At 43.7% G+C, this 16,275-nt stretch overlaps 3 protein-coding genes across 4 annotated transcripts; 2 read left to right on the forward strand and 1 right to left on the reverse strand.

Annotated features, from left to right (window-relative positions):
- Nucleotides 1–308: 308 nt before the first annotated feature.
- Nucleotides 309–6,429, forward strand: cldn35 (claudin 35). The gene has a single exon (XM_031874728.1). It carries the CDS (start codon nucleotides 3,935–3,937, stop codon nucleotides 4,622–4,624), a length of 690 nt encoding a protein of 229 aa, XP_031730588.1. The 5' UTR covers nucleotides 309–3,934; the 3' UTR covers nucleotides 4,625–6,429.
- Nucleotides 2,107–7,311, reverse strand: airim (AFG2 interacting ribosome maturation factor). Its single transcript, XM_031874729.1, has 4 exons — nucleotides 6,858–7,311; nucleotides 5,968–6,147; nucleotides 5,769–5,887; nucleotides 2,107–5,409 (listed from the first exon to the last, which is right to left on the reverse strand). Exons 1-4 carry the CDS (start codon nucleotides 7,124–7,126, stop codon nucleotides 5,369–5,371), a joined length of 609 nt encoding a protein of 202 aa, XP_031730589.1. The 5' UTR covers nucleotides 7,127–7,311; the 3' UTR covers nucleotides 2,107–5,368.
- cdca8 (cell division cycle associated 8) lies at nucleotides 6,702–11,625 on the forward strand. Of its 2 annotated transcripts, none has more exons than XM_031874727.1 (11): nucleotides 6,702–7,116; nucleotides 7,799–7,891; nucleotides 8,393–8,521; nucleotides 8,637–8,677; nucleotides 8,818–8,893; nucleotides 9,608–9,675; nucleotides 9,815–9,897; nucleotides 9,984–10,082; nucleotides 10,601–10,730; nucleotides 10,913–10,999; nucleotides 11,127–11,625. In XM_031874727.1, exons 2-11 carry the CDS (start codon nucleotides 7,801–7,803, stop codon nucleotides 11,160–11,162), a joined length of 840 nt encoding a protein of 279 aa, XP_031730587.1. In that variant the 5' UTR covers nucleotides 6,702–7,116; nucleotides 7,799–7,800; the 3' UTR covers nucleotides 11,163–11,625. The 2 variants fall into 2 exon arrangements, with proteins under 2 accessions (XP_031730587.1, XP_031730586.1); XM_031874726.1 differs by lacking the exon at nucleotides 6,702–7,116 and adding an exon at nucleotides 7,395–7,502.
- Nucleotides 11,626–16,275: the final 4,650 nt, after the last annotated feature.

Here is a 16,275-nt window from a genome sequence, read left to right on the forward strand (position 1 = left end):
TGCATTTGGTGGAATAGTTACGTAGGCTTTAGACAATTTTCTTTAAAGTAACAACATTTAGACTTTGCTTGCCTGCATGCCAGAGTTTTGTCCTTTTAACAGAAAAAAAGTTTTTGGGAATCATATTTATTATGAGAAAGGAAAAAAAAAAAAATGCTTTTTGGGGGGGTGGGGGGTTGAATGTTTATCAATTTAGTGGGACTGTTTTAGGCTAGCAATATCTGTCAAGTCTCTCTTAAGATGCTTTTTAAAGATTCCTACACAAATGTCAGTGATTTGGGAGGTACAAGCTCTTCTCTGAAGGGGGGGGGGGGGGGGGCTCTTTGCATCGCGTCCATATTCAAACGAGGTACTTTCTTCAAACGTGGACCCGTTAAAGACCCAACCCCTCTTCTCTTCGCCAGGTTACCGTAGTGAGTATCTATTTAGTCTCCTCGTTCCTGGTTTGTACCTGTGGCCATGCCTCTTGGTGGGGGGGGGGGGGGGCTCTCCTGTCTCCATGGCAACTCTGCTGACCCCTCACAAATGCACTTCCTCTTTGTGGAGGGGTCCCCATGGCATCAAGGGAGCAGGATTACCTCTTTTTAACCTTTTTAAAAACGATCCATAATTCTTTCTGTGCCCCGATAGAGAGCATGAATTATTTTTAAATTCCTCTCACTTTGATATATTGTTATATCTTTACGGATTTGTAATTTGACATTGTGTATTGTGTATGTTCATTTTTCTTTTCCCTCTTTGGTTCCTTTTGTTTTTGGGGGGTTGTTATAGCTCTGCTCTGTTCATTTTGTTTTGTTTTTCTGCTAGTGGTCTCTGAAGCTGCGTGTGAGTGTCTGACAGCAATAGAATCACAGAATTGAAGCGTTCCAATTCCGTGATTGGAATGCTCCGATTCTGTGAATGGACGGAACCCTTTCTGACCGGTTGTGAGGGGGCGGGGCATGTTCTTGCTCCACCCCCCCCTTACAGAGAGCCATTCACTCGCTGTTATTGCTTTTTTGTGACATGTTCAAATACTTTTTTTTTTTTTTTTTTTTTTTTAGCCTGCAGGGAATTCTTGTGTTTATGTGCAAAGTAATAAATTGGTATTTTATGCCTATAAACGTAGCCGTTGTGTTCTCGTCATTGATAGGACTCCTACAGTGTGTCCTGATTGACTGTTTAACACCAAGGTCTGAGTGTGCACGTGTCTTGTCACTAGATGGCATTCTTCACCAGGGGACGTACATGGGATCACAAGAGTACTAAGAACAGTGAAACATTAATGATCTATCCTCTTTCTCGCCTTGATGGTTATCTTAGAGCAGCTGAACGATGCATGAAGATATCTAACTCTCTTTACACACCTGTGTTCTGTCCACAGTGACCAGCGTAGAGGAGTTGTTAACCTGCAGGTTAACAACTCCTTCTCTTTACACTGAGATAGTGTATGGACCTATGGGCTTTACCACACTAGAACACGTGTATACTGGTGCTCGGGGCCTAGGCGAGTCAAATGCTAAAAAATGTATTAATGAAGCTGCCGGTACTCGGGCAAAACAAAGGAAGGAATAGGCTGTTCTGTGTTACTTAATAATACATCTTTAGTGCTTTATCAATCTGTAACCAAAGTCCACTGCATTTACAAAGTATTCAAATTATCCCCTTACATTTTTCTTTTTACTAGATCATACTACAAAGAGCTGCAGTGGGACCTGCCCCCCCCCCCCCCGGTGCCTCAGGTAAAAGAGGTCATGCAGTCAGCTGGTATGGCCTCTCTAGAACGAGAATTCATGGGATTCCCAGTAATTTCAATATAGTTGTAAGATGTCATTAAACCTAATGTCATTTCCCACGTGGTGCTAATGTATTCTCATGACAGTGAATGCCATGCAGCCTTACAATCGATAGCCATCGTTGGTATGTGTCACCTTCCTCTGCTTCCCTTTTGTGAATCATCCCGTGTCCTGGCCGGTTGTCATGACCACCGTTGCCAAGGAGAGCGGAGGCTACAGAAGAAAGGAAACCCGAACCTCGGATCTTGATGCCGTGATATTTAATTCATCGGCACACCGAGGGTTCAGCGTAATGCAGGTGGAGCGAGAGCGCTCTCGTGTAGAAGTGACGTTTCACAATGCGAAGACAAAAGAGGGGCTGTCGGATCCTTCTGTTACAGCCAAGCTCTGTTTTCTTTCTCCTCCTCGAGCTGTCATGCAATAACCAAAATAAATAAACTGATACAGACCAGCCAGTTGACGTTTCAGCCACAATTCTGTGAAATGTAATGAATGACACTAAACAAATCGGATAAAACTAAAAAGTCAAGTGTCAGAATTCAGAGTTTTATTTTTTGTCCAGATGACACAATCATACAATACTTTTTTTTTCTTTTTTTAAACCTGTGGCTTGTCAGCATTTCAACCAGTCGTTGGAGACTAAACAAAAAGACCTACGTCCCCTTATGTGAAGCTGTTTCTCCCTTTCATTGCAGACAAAAAGGGGGTAAGTGAAAGCTCCTTTTAAAACATGCCAGTTTGTGTGGTCAAAGCAATACAAAGTGTCTAATCCTCATTGTAGAGACACCCCCCCATGTTGTCTTTGTGTTAACTGATCCACCTACAAACGGCGCTCCATCCTCGGCCATCCCTCCCTCCCGCCTTTTGTTATCTCACCCTCTTTTGCCCTCTCCCTCCCGCAACGTTTTTTGTTTTCCTGGGGTTCATTGTTGCTCTGGCAGGTTTGACTGTAGAGACTGCAGTGCTGAAGATGGGAGGCGGTGAACAGATTATCTACTTACCCACAAGTCTCGCTATACGGCCCTGATTTGTTATCGGTTACCCTTGTCTGGAACCAGGACTGACCCATTTGGGCTTGCGTTGCTACCGGAGGAAGCGGTTGGGGGCGGGTGAAGCCGAGCAGCAGGGTGAAGCCGAGCAGCAGCTGAAGTGGCCTCGTCGAGGCTTAGACCTCAGCGCCGTTCATCGACAACAAGGAGATACTTCAGCTGGCAGCAGCAGTGTCTGATGACTAGTCCTCTGGAAACCTGTGCTTTCTTTTTGAATTAGAGACGGATTTAAAAACCAGTCTGCTGCGAACTCTTTGGGGGGGGGGGGGAAACCCTGGAATAACCTCTTGATTGACTCTTAAACAGCCGATTGTTCATCTCAACGGTACGATTGTCTCGTTCATTCCTTGAGGACCAAATATTGAATCTCTGTCGACGAGGTAAAAATTTTTGTTCCGTGTGATCTCCCTTTTTTAACCTTGCTGTGACAGGATATACTCATAGCTGCATCGGTGGCCTTGAACCCAAGTATCGGGTTGTATCGGGCTGATCCATCTCTGTAAGGCTACACCATACCAGGAGTGTGACACTGAAGCACACTGCAGCTCAATAATTGGCCCTCTGGATTTGAACCGGAGCTGAAGGCAAAGAAACTTCCACTGGGGGAAAAAAAGAAAAGCTGTCTGGCTGGCATCCATTTCATCCACAAGGCCGATCGATCCCGCTACCGTCGGCTGCCACAGGTGGCTGCACAGCTATCGGCTACTCAATAATGCATTGACTCAAAACAAGGGATGAAGAGGAGGAGAGAGTGCCTCTAATCCTTTTGGGGGGGGGGAGAAAAGGTGCATGACTGGAGAGAGAAAGCGAGTGATTATTTCTGAGTAATGGTGATTTGAGGCCACGTGGGAATTAAAAACAAGTGAGCAGATGTTGAAGAGGAAAAGGAAAAGAGAAGAGAGTGGCTGCTGACAAAGTGGCTTTGGGGCAAAGGCCGTAGGAAGCGTGTCCAAGCCACACAGGAAGGGGACAAGGAAACCAAAGGAGTAGACTTTGAATACCACAAAGAAGGATAACTAACGAAATAAGAGACGACTGTAGTGAACAAAGACCTGCGATTCCTCAAAGATTGGTCTAAAAAAAAAAAAAAATTTATATATATTTGTCATCATGGTGAACACCGGCATGCAGCTGATCAGCTTCACCTGCGCGGTGACGGGCTGGATCATGGCGATCGCCGTCACGGCGCTGCCCCAGTGGAAGGTGTCGGCCTTCATCGGCAGCAACATCCTGACTTCGGAGATCAAGTGGGAGGGCATCTGGATGAACTGCATCTACCAGACCACCGGCCACATGCAGTGTAAGACGTACGACTCCATGCTGGCCTTGCCCCCGGACATCCAGGCGGCCCGCGCCCTCATGTGCCTGGCCATCTTCATGGGCTGGCTCTCCTGCACTGTGTCCTGCTGTGGCATGAAGTGCACCACCTGCGCCGGCGACGACCGCCGCGCCAAGGCGGGTATCGCGCTCTCCGGCGGGGTCCTCTTCATCCTCACCGGCCTGTGCGTGCTGATTCCCGTCTCCTGGACCGCCAACACAGTCGTCCAGGACTTCTACAACCCCAACGTGCCGCTGATGCACAAGCGGGAGCTGGGTCAGGCCATCTATCTGGGCTGGGCGTCCGCCGTCATCCTCATGATCAGCGGAGCGGTGCTGAGCAGCACCTGTCCCCTCATGGAGAGGAGCGGCAGGTACCGCCGCGGCTACATCGGCCGGAGCTTCGCCAACTCGCCCGCCTCGGCACCGGATCCCCCGAAACCCATCACGTCTAATAGTGTACCATTAAAAGAGTACGTATAGGAAGAGGTGGAGGGAGAACCAGTTAAAGGGTTGATGCTGTTATTTTCCTAAATGTACTCAAGTTTTAAGTCTGTGAATTTTAAGCTTTAAAATGAAATATATATATTTATTAATATATCCATCCTGTATTTTGTATATCTCCTTGTAATGTTAAAACGTGTCTTTGGTACTTTGACGTTTTGTTCGCTGCGCTATGATTAACAGTAGTGCCTGAAGAAAGCCCATCGCCTGTATCGTCAAATCCAGTTTGACCGTCGTGGTGGCTTTAATGATGGCCTGTGTTGTGAAGATTGTGGTGAGTTGCTCAGCAGCTGTTCTCTGACATGTCGTTACCCCCTTCGTTTGTCACATAAAGCCTTGACTTGATTGTGCCTGCATCGAACGTGTGAAATAAAACCAGTTTGTTACAGAGTGCTTCACTCACTGCGTTGTGTAACCGTCTTTGTCCCTTTGTGTTCTGGTTGTTGCTCTAAAGTACATTTGGTTTGGGCCATGACAGGACGCCACAGGGTCATTTTTTTTAAAGTAATTTCCTCATGTCCTTATAAAGTCTGGTCCATGCACACACCTCCCATCCAAGGCCGCGTCTAGGGACATTTATTTAACAAAATAAAAAATCTGGTCATGTCCACGGGGTATACATCCATGTAGTTCTGCATGTTTGCTCTTCTCTTCTAGCCCCGTCGTATAAAATCAAGTCCGATTCAGAAGCTCAGAGTTCCACCTGTGTCGCTTTTACTCTCTTCATTGGGACTCGGTAAAGAAGGACACTTTGCAAAGTGTATCTGAAAGAAGACAGAGAAGCAATTAGTTCACCTACAAATCTTTTTGCCCCCTCCCTTCCACTGCTAACACTGACAGCTAATGAAACAGACATAGATTTGGCAAAGCGTTGGCCTCTGGTCAGCTTGTATTAAAACGAGTTATATAAACTGACAGACTAAACTAAAATGCTAGAGAAGGTAATATATCAAACATGTTTCTGGCATTCCTGCTTTAGGATTCTAAAAAAAAAACAAAAGGATACTGCTGCTCCAGAAAACATGACTTTTCATAGTTTGGCTTTAATCGATGACAATACACAAATCTACCAAAAACCTTTTCAATACTTGATAGTGGCCAGACTATTTTAAACTCCATTTACCTGTGATGTGGTCCTCTGCACTGGGACACTCCAAGGATTTCCATCTTTTGTGAGCAGATTCTAAAAGGGATAGATCATCTGCCCTCAGAGTCAGCAGCAGAGTCTTCCTCCTCAGAAATCTGAGCGCATGAATTTAGGTAAAAATATATATATTTTTTGAAAGACCCCAAACCCCAATGCAAACGTGAACAAAGGATACTGCTGCCGATAGTGCCGCTCGGCATCCTGCAGCCACTCCAGCATGTCGGACACTGAGGGGGCGGTGGCCGAGCGCTCGGTTACGGCGAGCAGGTCCAGACTGTCTGTGCTCTGCTCGTAAAGCTGGAAGACTGCAGAGACCTGGTTACTGATGGAATCCCTCACGGACTGTAGAGAAGACCTGAGGGAAAGAGATAGGATGGATGCCATGGGTCAAAATCCATAATGCAGTTGATTTTTTTTTTCTGTGGCAGAATAGAACGAAGTAGCTATGAATAGTCTCGTCGGTCATCTGCACCGCACCTCTACGTAAAAGACGGTGCGAGGAACGGGGTGTGATGCCGATTCAGACTGCAATGTCGCCGTCATTCTACTGGGTGATGGCACTTATTAACAGTATGTCGCTGATGTTTTATACAGCTTCCCACTGCCAGAGTGGTAATTCTTACTGCTGCATGATATTTGAGTGATTCCCTGTTACACTGGTAGATGCCACGTTGAACTGAGGATGTGTCGATGGTCTCGTGTTCTGTCGTCACATGCCAGCCCAAAGTGATACCTGCTAGTAAAACAAGTGTGCCATAATATTTGTGAGTGACGTAATCCAGCAAAAATAGTAGCAGCATACCAATGATCAACCGTGACATCGCCAACTAAAACAGACTAGCACGCCAATAAGCAGGTGGGGGGGGGGGGGGGGTCGGTAGAGCCCCATAGCTCACATATGCCCAGAGACCCTCTAGCATGTAGAGCTGGCCCTGCATGCCTGCTGTTAAAACAAGTGATTATTAAGTAACCGCAGTCTGCTAGATGCCAAAAATAAATGTGTAGATCTGTGTGCATCATCACTGCAGTCTTGCAGGCTTCATTTGTGTTGCACTATTTACTTACGTCTTCTCGTTGAGCTTGCCCAGCACCGTATCCGTGGCTTGAGAGAGTTTAAAACGCAGCCGTTCCTCCAGGTCAGGAAAGTCTCCGAGCGGCGTGTTGGAGATTTGGACGTTGGAAAGCGCTCGCGACTGCTCCGCCAAGTTCCCGAGAGACCCCATCAGAGGGCTGCAATCGGCCAACACACTCTTCCATACTTTCTGGTTGCTTTCGAGAGTCTGGAAGCTTTTCCTCAGCGCTTGATGAAGTGACGTTAGCGCAGGTTTGGACATTTCAGATGTTTTCGTTTGACCACAAAATTAAAGCCGCGCGTGCCCAATAAACGGATCTTAGTATTTCAATTATTGTAGTCAGTTTTTTTGATCAACAGACTACTTTCCCACGTTCAACCATTTAAAAGTGAGGTAATATTAGCCGCTAATAACATCTCTCCCTACCATGCTGCGTTGCCTGAACCCACTTCCGTCCTCCTGATGTCAACACTGACGTTTGGCGCTACAATTGGTCGAGAACCATTTTTCAGTGACGTAAAGCAAACGCGAGTTGTAATTGGCTGAGTTTAGGTCCGGCCCCTCCCCGCGCCGACATTTGAAAACTGCTTTGTGAAGAAAAGAAGGGTGTCCGACGAAGAACAAAAAACATATACAGGTAACTGTTAATAAAATATGTATCAACAACTCATTATTAAATGCGTGCGTGTGAAGGAAACTGACAATAAAGCAAGTCAGTCAAACTACGAGCTAGCGTTAGCAGAACAAGTGACGTTAGCTTTAACCGTTAACTGTTAGCTTGCTAACGTTAATTAGCTCAACTACCAGCCAGCCGCATGTCGGTGTATATGCTTTCATCAACTTGGTTGAATTATAAAGCGTTACTTTGTATCCTGTTGATATTACTGCCTCATGTTGGTAAATGTGCTTTGTTTCCGCTGTCTGTCCGTGTAGACATGGCTCCCAGGAAAAGGACGACCAAACAACGGAAGATCAACCCCAAAACGAACAAGCTGGAGGCTTTTCTGGATGATTTCGACAGTGAAGGTGAATATATTTCTCTTGTTTTTTTTGTCTCTGCAGCTTCTTCAGCATACATGGCACTTTGTAAAGCAGTGCTCTGTGAAATATCCTAAATACATAGCATTTTACCACCAATCTAAGGCAGGCCCGCTGTATGTTGCTGGGTACAAGCTCCTCAGGACCATTCCAGTGGTGTTGGTATGCAGAATGAGCCCTTTCATTCAATGCTATATCATTACAGAGGGCGACACAGATATAGACACTGGATGAATATTGTATGATATACATACATACACATCCATTATTAAAGAATTGTGACCAAGATATGTACTGAGCCCGACGCTGTACTGCTAACTCAATATATACTAATACTGATGTAGGTTGTCTGTAGCAGACTGAAATCCGTCAATAGTATCCATCGGGTTTATATATCATTGTATTATCATTACTGATGCATCGTCATGTGAGCCAGTTTGAACTACGACTGGGTTGTGTAAACTAAAACTTCTTGCTGTGTTTTCACAGTGAAGACCAGAGTTGGATATATGAAAGAGAAGATCAACCAGCTGCTGAAAGATGTGGACAACAACTACAACATGGCAATAATTAAGCTCCCCAAGGCTGTCAGACAGATGACCTGGTTGGAGCATTTCAGTGAGTTGACACAATGAAACCGGGTGTTATTTATATCATATAAAATGAGAAAGCGTTGCTTATATATCTTTTTAAACATAATTGAATGAAAAACATTTGCCCCATCTCTTTGTAGGGACTGAGAAACCAACATCCCCAGAATTGGACAATATAAATGTGAGTTGATTATCTTTCTCATGATCTTACATCATGTATAATGATTCACAATGTGTCACAAGTTTCATAATCTGTGGAGGCCCGCCCTGTGCTGTACTAAACATCCGTTCTGTTCTTGATTCACGTCTATTCGTCAACAGAGAGACGAGGAAGCTGCTATTGTTGAAAGCGTTGTGGCCGAGGACCACGCAGTCCTTCTGAAATCAGTCAAGAAAAGTATGTTAAAACTGCCTTTTCAGTTTTCTTTTCAAGGCAGGACACCCCAGGCAAACAGTGTTTCATTCACTGGTCAAATCTTTGAGAGTTTGGGCTATTTTGCTTCTGTAACATCTGTCACACTAGTGGAAAGAAAACATCCCAAATACACATTTAAGTGTTTATCTCCACTTCAGCAGCACTTGCATACACCAAAATTTCCAGTTTCATTCCAATCTATATTCTGGAGTTTTTTTTTTTACAGAGGAGTCTGTTCATATATTATTCATAGCCAGATTTATAGAAAGTTTCATTCCAAAATAATTCATTTTTTTTATGGCTGTTGACAGTATTTTCTGAAACCTTTGACTCTAATGTATCTACAAAATAATTTAGCGCCTGGCTTTATCCAATGTTCCAGTTTCTGTTCTGGAAATGTGTGCAAATCAGCAGATATTTAATAACACAATGCCTTGTTTGCATATTTAAACATAACATTTCAGAAAATATAAATAAAAACTGCTTTAATGTAAGTAATGAACCGGGGAGGTTTCATGGGGGTATCTATGAGTTCATTTTCTTTCTCCTATTAACCCGGGGTGTCTCCCCGTAGGTATCAACAATGTATTGATGCTACTTTGGACCGATATAGACTGAACAAATTCCTTCACTCCAGTCAAGAATTTAAGGTTTGGAAAATGATCTCATCCTGTTAATTTTGTCTCCAACTCACAGCATCAAAGAAAAAAGGTGGCACCAAATACAGGTCAGGGGATGAAAACACCCCGAGCACAACACGGAAGGTAGTGGCTGGTTCTTTTCTTTCTCTCCATTCAAACATGCATATGAGGAAGAAAACACAGCGGAGTGTTTGAGAGCATCACTGATCATAAATATCAGAGTGGCTGCCACTTTATGTGTAACTGCTTGTTCCTGATTCAGGGGAAAGCAACAAGGAAACCTCCAACTACATCAAAAAGAGCAAAGGCGCTGGCGGTCGCCATGCAGAACACCTCGATCAGACGGTGAGACTTTACTTTCGTTATCTCGTCTCTTCTTGCACGTTCAGCGTCTTCGATGATGTCGGACCAACACGTCTGTCTGGTTTCAGATCAAGCAGGAAGGCGTTGGTCACTCCTGCCAGGAGCATGCTGAACTCTTCTTTGATGATGGGCCCCACCCCCCTCATCACCCCGCGCTTCGACCCAAGGTGAGCAGGCATTCTGGTTCCAGCTGCCGGTTGTTATATTGAAACACTACTGCTTTCTCCTTGTTACTGCAACAAAGGATGATTCAGTCCCTGTGAATTAATGCAGCTCATATCAGTTTATTTGCACCAATGTAAAGTCTAATAGTTGAGGTTAGATGTCTCTGTCCAAATGATGTGATGAATAAAAACAGAGAGCATCATGGGAAACTGTCTCCTAAATATAAGCAAGTGCATGTTTAAACAACTAAAATATTATATCAAATCTCTGGATGATTTTTAAAACGCTTGGTTTTTTATAAATCTGATCTGTAAGTGGATTTAGCATCTTTTTTATATGTATTACATTATTTGCGGCACTGGAGACTTGCTCTCGCAGCTATCTCACTAATTTGAGACAAACGCAGCTGTAACGGAGTAACTAGTGCAATTTGAACTCACCTGGATCTTCTTTTTTAAATCGGAGACGTCACGCAGCCAGGGGCTTCATGGCACTCACCATTCAAGCTTTGTTTCCTCAGGCTGCCTAAGACCCCCGCTGTGAGGAATCCCCGCCACAAAGAGAGGGTTTACAGCATTTCAGTCAACGGCTCTCCCATCGCAGCAGGAAACGAGGACATCGTCATCAACCTCCCCATCGGCAACGGAGAGGTACGACATTAATTACCAGTTAGGCTGCTGCTACTGTCGTTTCAATAGAACAGTTCATTACTTACTGCAACACGATACTCTATGACATGATAATACTTTAAGTACGTGTGTTAGGCCTGTTTTTATGGTTACTTAAACCATTGTGTTATAGTTACTGCATGTCTTGTATTATGTTGATCCAGAGCGTCCAGCTTCTGGCCAGTCAGATAGACTCTGTGGACTTGTCTCAGCTTGATGAAACCGCTCTGAAAAGCATTCGGCTGCTGCAGGTAAGTTCATCACTTGTGTGGTATCTCTGTGGCCCTGTTTTGCTACACAATTTAGTGTAGCATTAGATGTGAAATATTTGCGCATGCATTTATTGTCATTGTTTTTTTTTCCCCCACTTCTTCACAGAATCGACTCACAACCCTGTGTGCAACAGCAGAGTGACCCGACTTGTACATTACTTTTTTACTTATTTTATTTGTCCTGCAAGCCCTGTAAGACTGTTAACTCTGCAAATATGATTTACTGCTCATTCTTTGATTTGTAAGTACACTCTAATCTTACATTTTAGTGTGTGTGTGTGTGTGTGTGTGTGTGTGTGTGTGTGAGAGAGAGTGAGAGGGTTTACTGGGGACTGCAATGTGTTGGTTGATAAGAGCAATAAGGCAGCATTTCTCCATAGAGGTTTTACTTGTCTGTGCTTTCTCTCCAGTTGTAACCTGTCCTCAGTATAAAAGCTGTGGACATTAGACCAAAATATTGACGTAAAAGCTGTTTCAATACTTATTTCTCCTGCTGATGATCACTCACAATCTTGGTATTTGCTTTGACACCTTAATATGGTTTTACTTCAATGTACATCATTATATATATTTATGGGAAACTAATAAAACGTTGTTGTGCTGCAGTACACCGCTGATCTTTGTTTAGCTCATGGTGGCTGGCTGCTTGATAGAGTGGCTCTGCATTTTTGCTACCATAGCAGTTATTTTCCTCTACAGCTGAACACGCTCTTGATTTTGCTTGTGTAAGAAGTTCCTCTTGTCCTTTTCGCGACTTTGTTTTTCGCAGAGGGACGTGGGGGGGGGAGGGTCACGTGGTGTGCTGTTGGCAGGAAGTGGCAGTCTGTCCTGCTGCTGGCACACAAACCTGCACTCTGACCTTCGGGGACATCATAACACTGCCAATTAAGAGGCTCGTTAAGCTTCGTTAGGCCTGATGAGCTCGTTAGGGTTTCCACCTGGGATGATTGTGGGTCAGGCCGGGCCTCACCGTGGGCCCTGACAGACAGCTGTAACTCTTTGCTATTCCCGCTGGATTCTCGTGCTTTATATGCTACCAAGCCACGGCACGGGGAACTCTGTGCCCCCCAGCTGAAAGCCGGGCCCCGGTCCCATCCATCTTAAGCGCTTTATCATCTGCTGTCTCTCGCCTGCAAACTGTGTTGCAGAGGTAAAAAACAACAGAAAACCAAGCTCTGCATACCCACAAACGACAGATGTTGTGGTCAGCGGTGCGTGCAGTTCAGCTCCCTCGTTAGCGGAGCACCGAGCCCTCGCGCACCTGCTCTACGTATCACAGAATTTTCCTACTTTTGCCTCTGAATGTATTGGATCCTTTTCTCTTTTTTTCTCCCTCCATTCTCTAGGTCGGTGGAAAATTGCCATTTTGCACGGATGGCTTGGTTTTCAGTAAGCATGCAGGCAGTGGCGCAGTGACGGGTGCGGTATGGATGGGGCGGATTTTGAGGTCACAGAGCAACACTGCTACATAAATCATCCGCCGAGATGTTCAGGATGAGGGACTGGAACCTGAGATAGTGGAAGGGAGACGCACAGTACAGAGAGCCTTCAACACAAGCAACTCTGCATTTCTGTCTATTCTGTGCAGTCCAAAGAAAATGAGATTTAATGCAACACATTCATGCAAAATGGGTTCATTAACACCACAGCAGCAATACTCAATATTTTTATATTTCTGATGTTACCATCATGGAGGGATTACTGAATCTTAAGTGTCATGGCACCCCCGCCCTGGCCTACACCTGCAAAATGTCTCTCAAAGAGAACTACTTACTGCAAAGAAAACTACAAATGGGGGGGCAAAACAACCTCAGAGATAAAAGGGCGCTGGAAAAATAACTGCGAAGACACAAAACACCAACCAGAAGGGGCTAAATAAATATAAAGTCTGTGTCTTGCTCTTATTTAGTAGTAGCGGTGCTGGGGTCTGTGAGTTTTCATCGAAGAACCTTGGGTACATCCCAAGTCTCTTGATTCTCATTTCCTCGATCCTCGCTTGAACCGGAAGTTGTTGTGCGCCGCCATATTGACGGCCGTCCCAAAGCTCTTATTTAGCTCTGAGGAGAGGAGGGGTCTCCGAGGAGCCATGAGCGAGGACCCACGAGAACAGACTTCCAGGAAGTCTTTTAACGGCCGACACGCCCCCTCATTGGTCATCTGTCATGTGATTGGACGCTGCAGCCGATCGGACTGACTGACTGGAGTTTAACACCAGAGTGAAGACAGATCACAGAATAAACTCAATCTTTATATTTGATTAGGTTTCTGATTCACCGTCTGGTTTAAATAAATGTTCATTGTAGTCTGAACAACAAAACGACCACAAACAACTTTCTTAATTTATTAGAAAGATTTGTGTTTTCATGATCTGATATTTCCCTCAATAACTTTTATTATGGAAACAAAGTCAGAGAGCTGGAGAGACGAAACACTTTTTACATCATTCCTGAGTGTTTGAGTTGTATCATTTAAGAGAAACAATAATCATATTCTGGGTTATTTAATAATGACGCCACAGTCACAATTTCAAAACGTACAGACTCAAATAATTCATAAATAAGACGATCACATTCCGCCGGTAGAAATGGATCCTGTGCTTATAAACAGAACACAGTTTGTTAACAGACTACAGAGAGAAAACACCTCTACACTGATAACTGTCTTTATTAGTCATCTGTATTATTAGTTGCTATTATTAAGTACAGTGATCATGTGAACAGACAAACTTATCTGCTCGCTCGAGAGTCTTTTACCTGCTCGCTCGCGAGCAGTTTTTCTTTTCGACAGTAAGTGGGCGGGCCTAGTCTCCATTGCATCTCTACATCTAATTGGTTACAATCCTCGTCTTGGGATAGACCGGATATCACTCTGACACAGACGCTAGGGGGAGATTTTCAGATTGCAGGTCAGGGGAAAATAATGTTTACATTGTTTACAATAACATTTTACTGCACGGGTACTTTTACTTTCTGCACTTAAAGTACATTTTGCTGATAATAACATTGACTAAGGTTTTGAATGCAGGTATTTTACTCGTAGTGGATTATTGTTTCATCAGTATGGTTAGTACGTTTACTGCAGTGAAGGATCTGAATACTTTTTCATCCACTAACTACTTGTCAGTGATTTAACAGTTAATATACAAACAGTGGTCCCTAATCTTGGCTCCAGATATTTGAACAGGTCCAAATTGTTGCTCATATTATATACAACTATATTATATTATATCTCTTCTGTAAACACAACACTATGATTAAATATGATCACATCATGTTTTAATCAATTAAGATCAAAGAGTTTCTTTGAGCTGTTTGTCACAAGAGGTTGGAGTATCAAACACACATTGTCTGGTTTAAATTCACTCCATCATTATATTACAATCTGAAGAACTTGACTTTAACACATTTTTAATTATTGTATTTAACAACTCTATTAACATAATTTGTATTTCATCAGCCTCTACAGTCTGAAAAGTTTACAAAACCTGTCAGACAAATGTAGAACATCCTGAGATGTAGTGGAGTAGTGTTTAGTGGCGGATTGAAAAACCACCTCTATCAGAACTAGCGTCTGTGTCAGAGTGATATCCGGTCTATCCCAAGACGAGGATTGTAACTAATTAGATGTAGAGATACAATGGCGACTGGGTCCGCCCACTTACTGTCTAAAGAAAAACTGCTCTCGAGCGAGCAGGTAAAAGCTTCGCGAGCGAGCGGGTTTCAGCTTCGCGAGCGACTTTTGCTTGCGCGAGAGTGAATTCTGCTCGCGCGAGATGACATTTTGCTCACGGAGTGACGTAAAAGCGCTCGTCAAAGTAAAATACGTGCGCGGCTGTTTGATTTTCGCGCGCGCATGGATCTCATTTGCGCTCTAGGATTTTGACAGTGATTTGCCTTCATAGAAACGGGGATGCAATTAAGAGACTTGAGAAGTACCCACAGGCTTCGAAGCCTCGACACGAAAGGTCACATCACTAGTATTAACACCACCGAAGAAGATTCTTATCCAGGAAGTGGTCGTTCGTGTTTACACCGCGCGATGCTGTGCGTTCAAACAAAGATCGTGTTTAGCTTCATTCTCCTTCGTGTGTGTGACAGAAATATATCGAGACTTCAGAGTCTGAAGGTGTTCATGAACCAGCGGATGACCGCGGCGGTCGAGGAGATATTTGGACATTTTGAGAGAACGATGGCCGAGTACGAAGAAGAGATGAACCGCCGCCATCTTGATATGATCGATATGGTTTCAACACCTGAAGCAAAGCTGCGGACAGAAGCAGGTTCGTTCTTCTCTCTCTTACTTCCTCCAATACAAAGAAAGAATGCTAAGCTAACGTTAGCCAAAACCGCCCTGTTAGCGAGCTAGCTAAAGACTGGCTGACTATATATATAATATGACTACATATTATATTGTGTGTTTTTACAAACATTGATGACAGAGAGATATACCGTTTAGTCTTCATGTATGATGCAGGTAAATCTATAACAAAACAAAGTCCACACAGATTTAAATTGTGGCCTGTCGCCCACATTATATTTATTATAGTCTAATTATAAACTTCTCACCAATAAATACATTTTGTCCTGAATGATGTTGTAGAAATGTTTCCATGTAGGTCTCAAATAAAAGCTCTTGCTTTGGTTTATTGGTGCATATCAACAAACGCAGTAAGAGAATTAAGATAAATAAACGTTTATGGGTATAAAATTATAGAGCGTGATTTATTTTTTGGATTATGTATTGAAGTATGAGTGTTTAACGATTTTCTTCTTTAATTAAAGAAGTGATGCTTTCAGTAACTGTAAACGTTTTGTTAATGTAAACATCAAATCAGCTGCGAAACTAAAGACTGTCTTTAAACTTGACAGAGGAAACTATAAATAAGTAATCAGTGAAGTTATACAGTTGTAACAAAGCGTTTCTCTTTTCACCACGGAAACACATATAAAGATGCATTCATCTGTAAAGAAAATCAGGTTTTTATTTGGCCTCTGGTATTAATTTGTTCAACGCTCTTACCAAAAGATCTAAATGCAGAATTGTGATATTTCTGTTACTTACAGATGTTGTTCAGAGACCTGAGATGTCCGATTGAACACTGTGGAGCTGTTTGATGATCTGTAGAAGTTCAGTAACGTCTCAGTGTGTGTTTCCTGTTTTCCTGCAGATGTCCAGCAGCTGTTGGTGGTTAAAGAAGAGCAGCAGGAGTGGAGCTCCAGTCTGGACCAGGAGGACCCAGAGCCCCCACACATTAA

Source organism: Anarrhichthys ocellatus, unplaced genomic scaffold (assembly GCF_004355925.1).
Source record: "Anarrhichthys ocellatus isolate YVR2014 unplaced genomic scaffold, GSC_Weel_1.0 scaffold84, whole genome shotgun sequence".
Lineage (NCBI taxonomy): Eukaryota > Metazoa > Chordata > Actinopteri > Perciformes > Anarhichadidae > Anarrhichthys > Anarrhichthys ocellatus.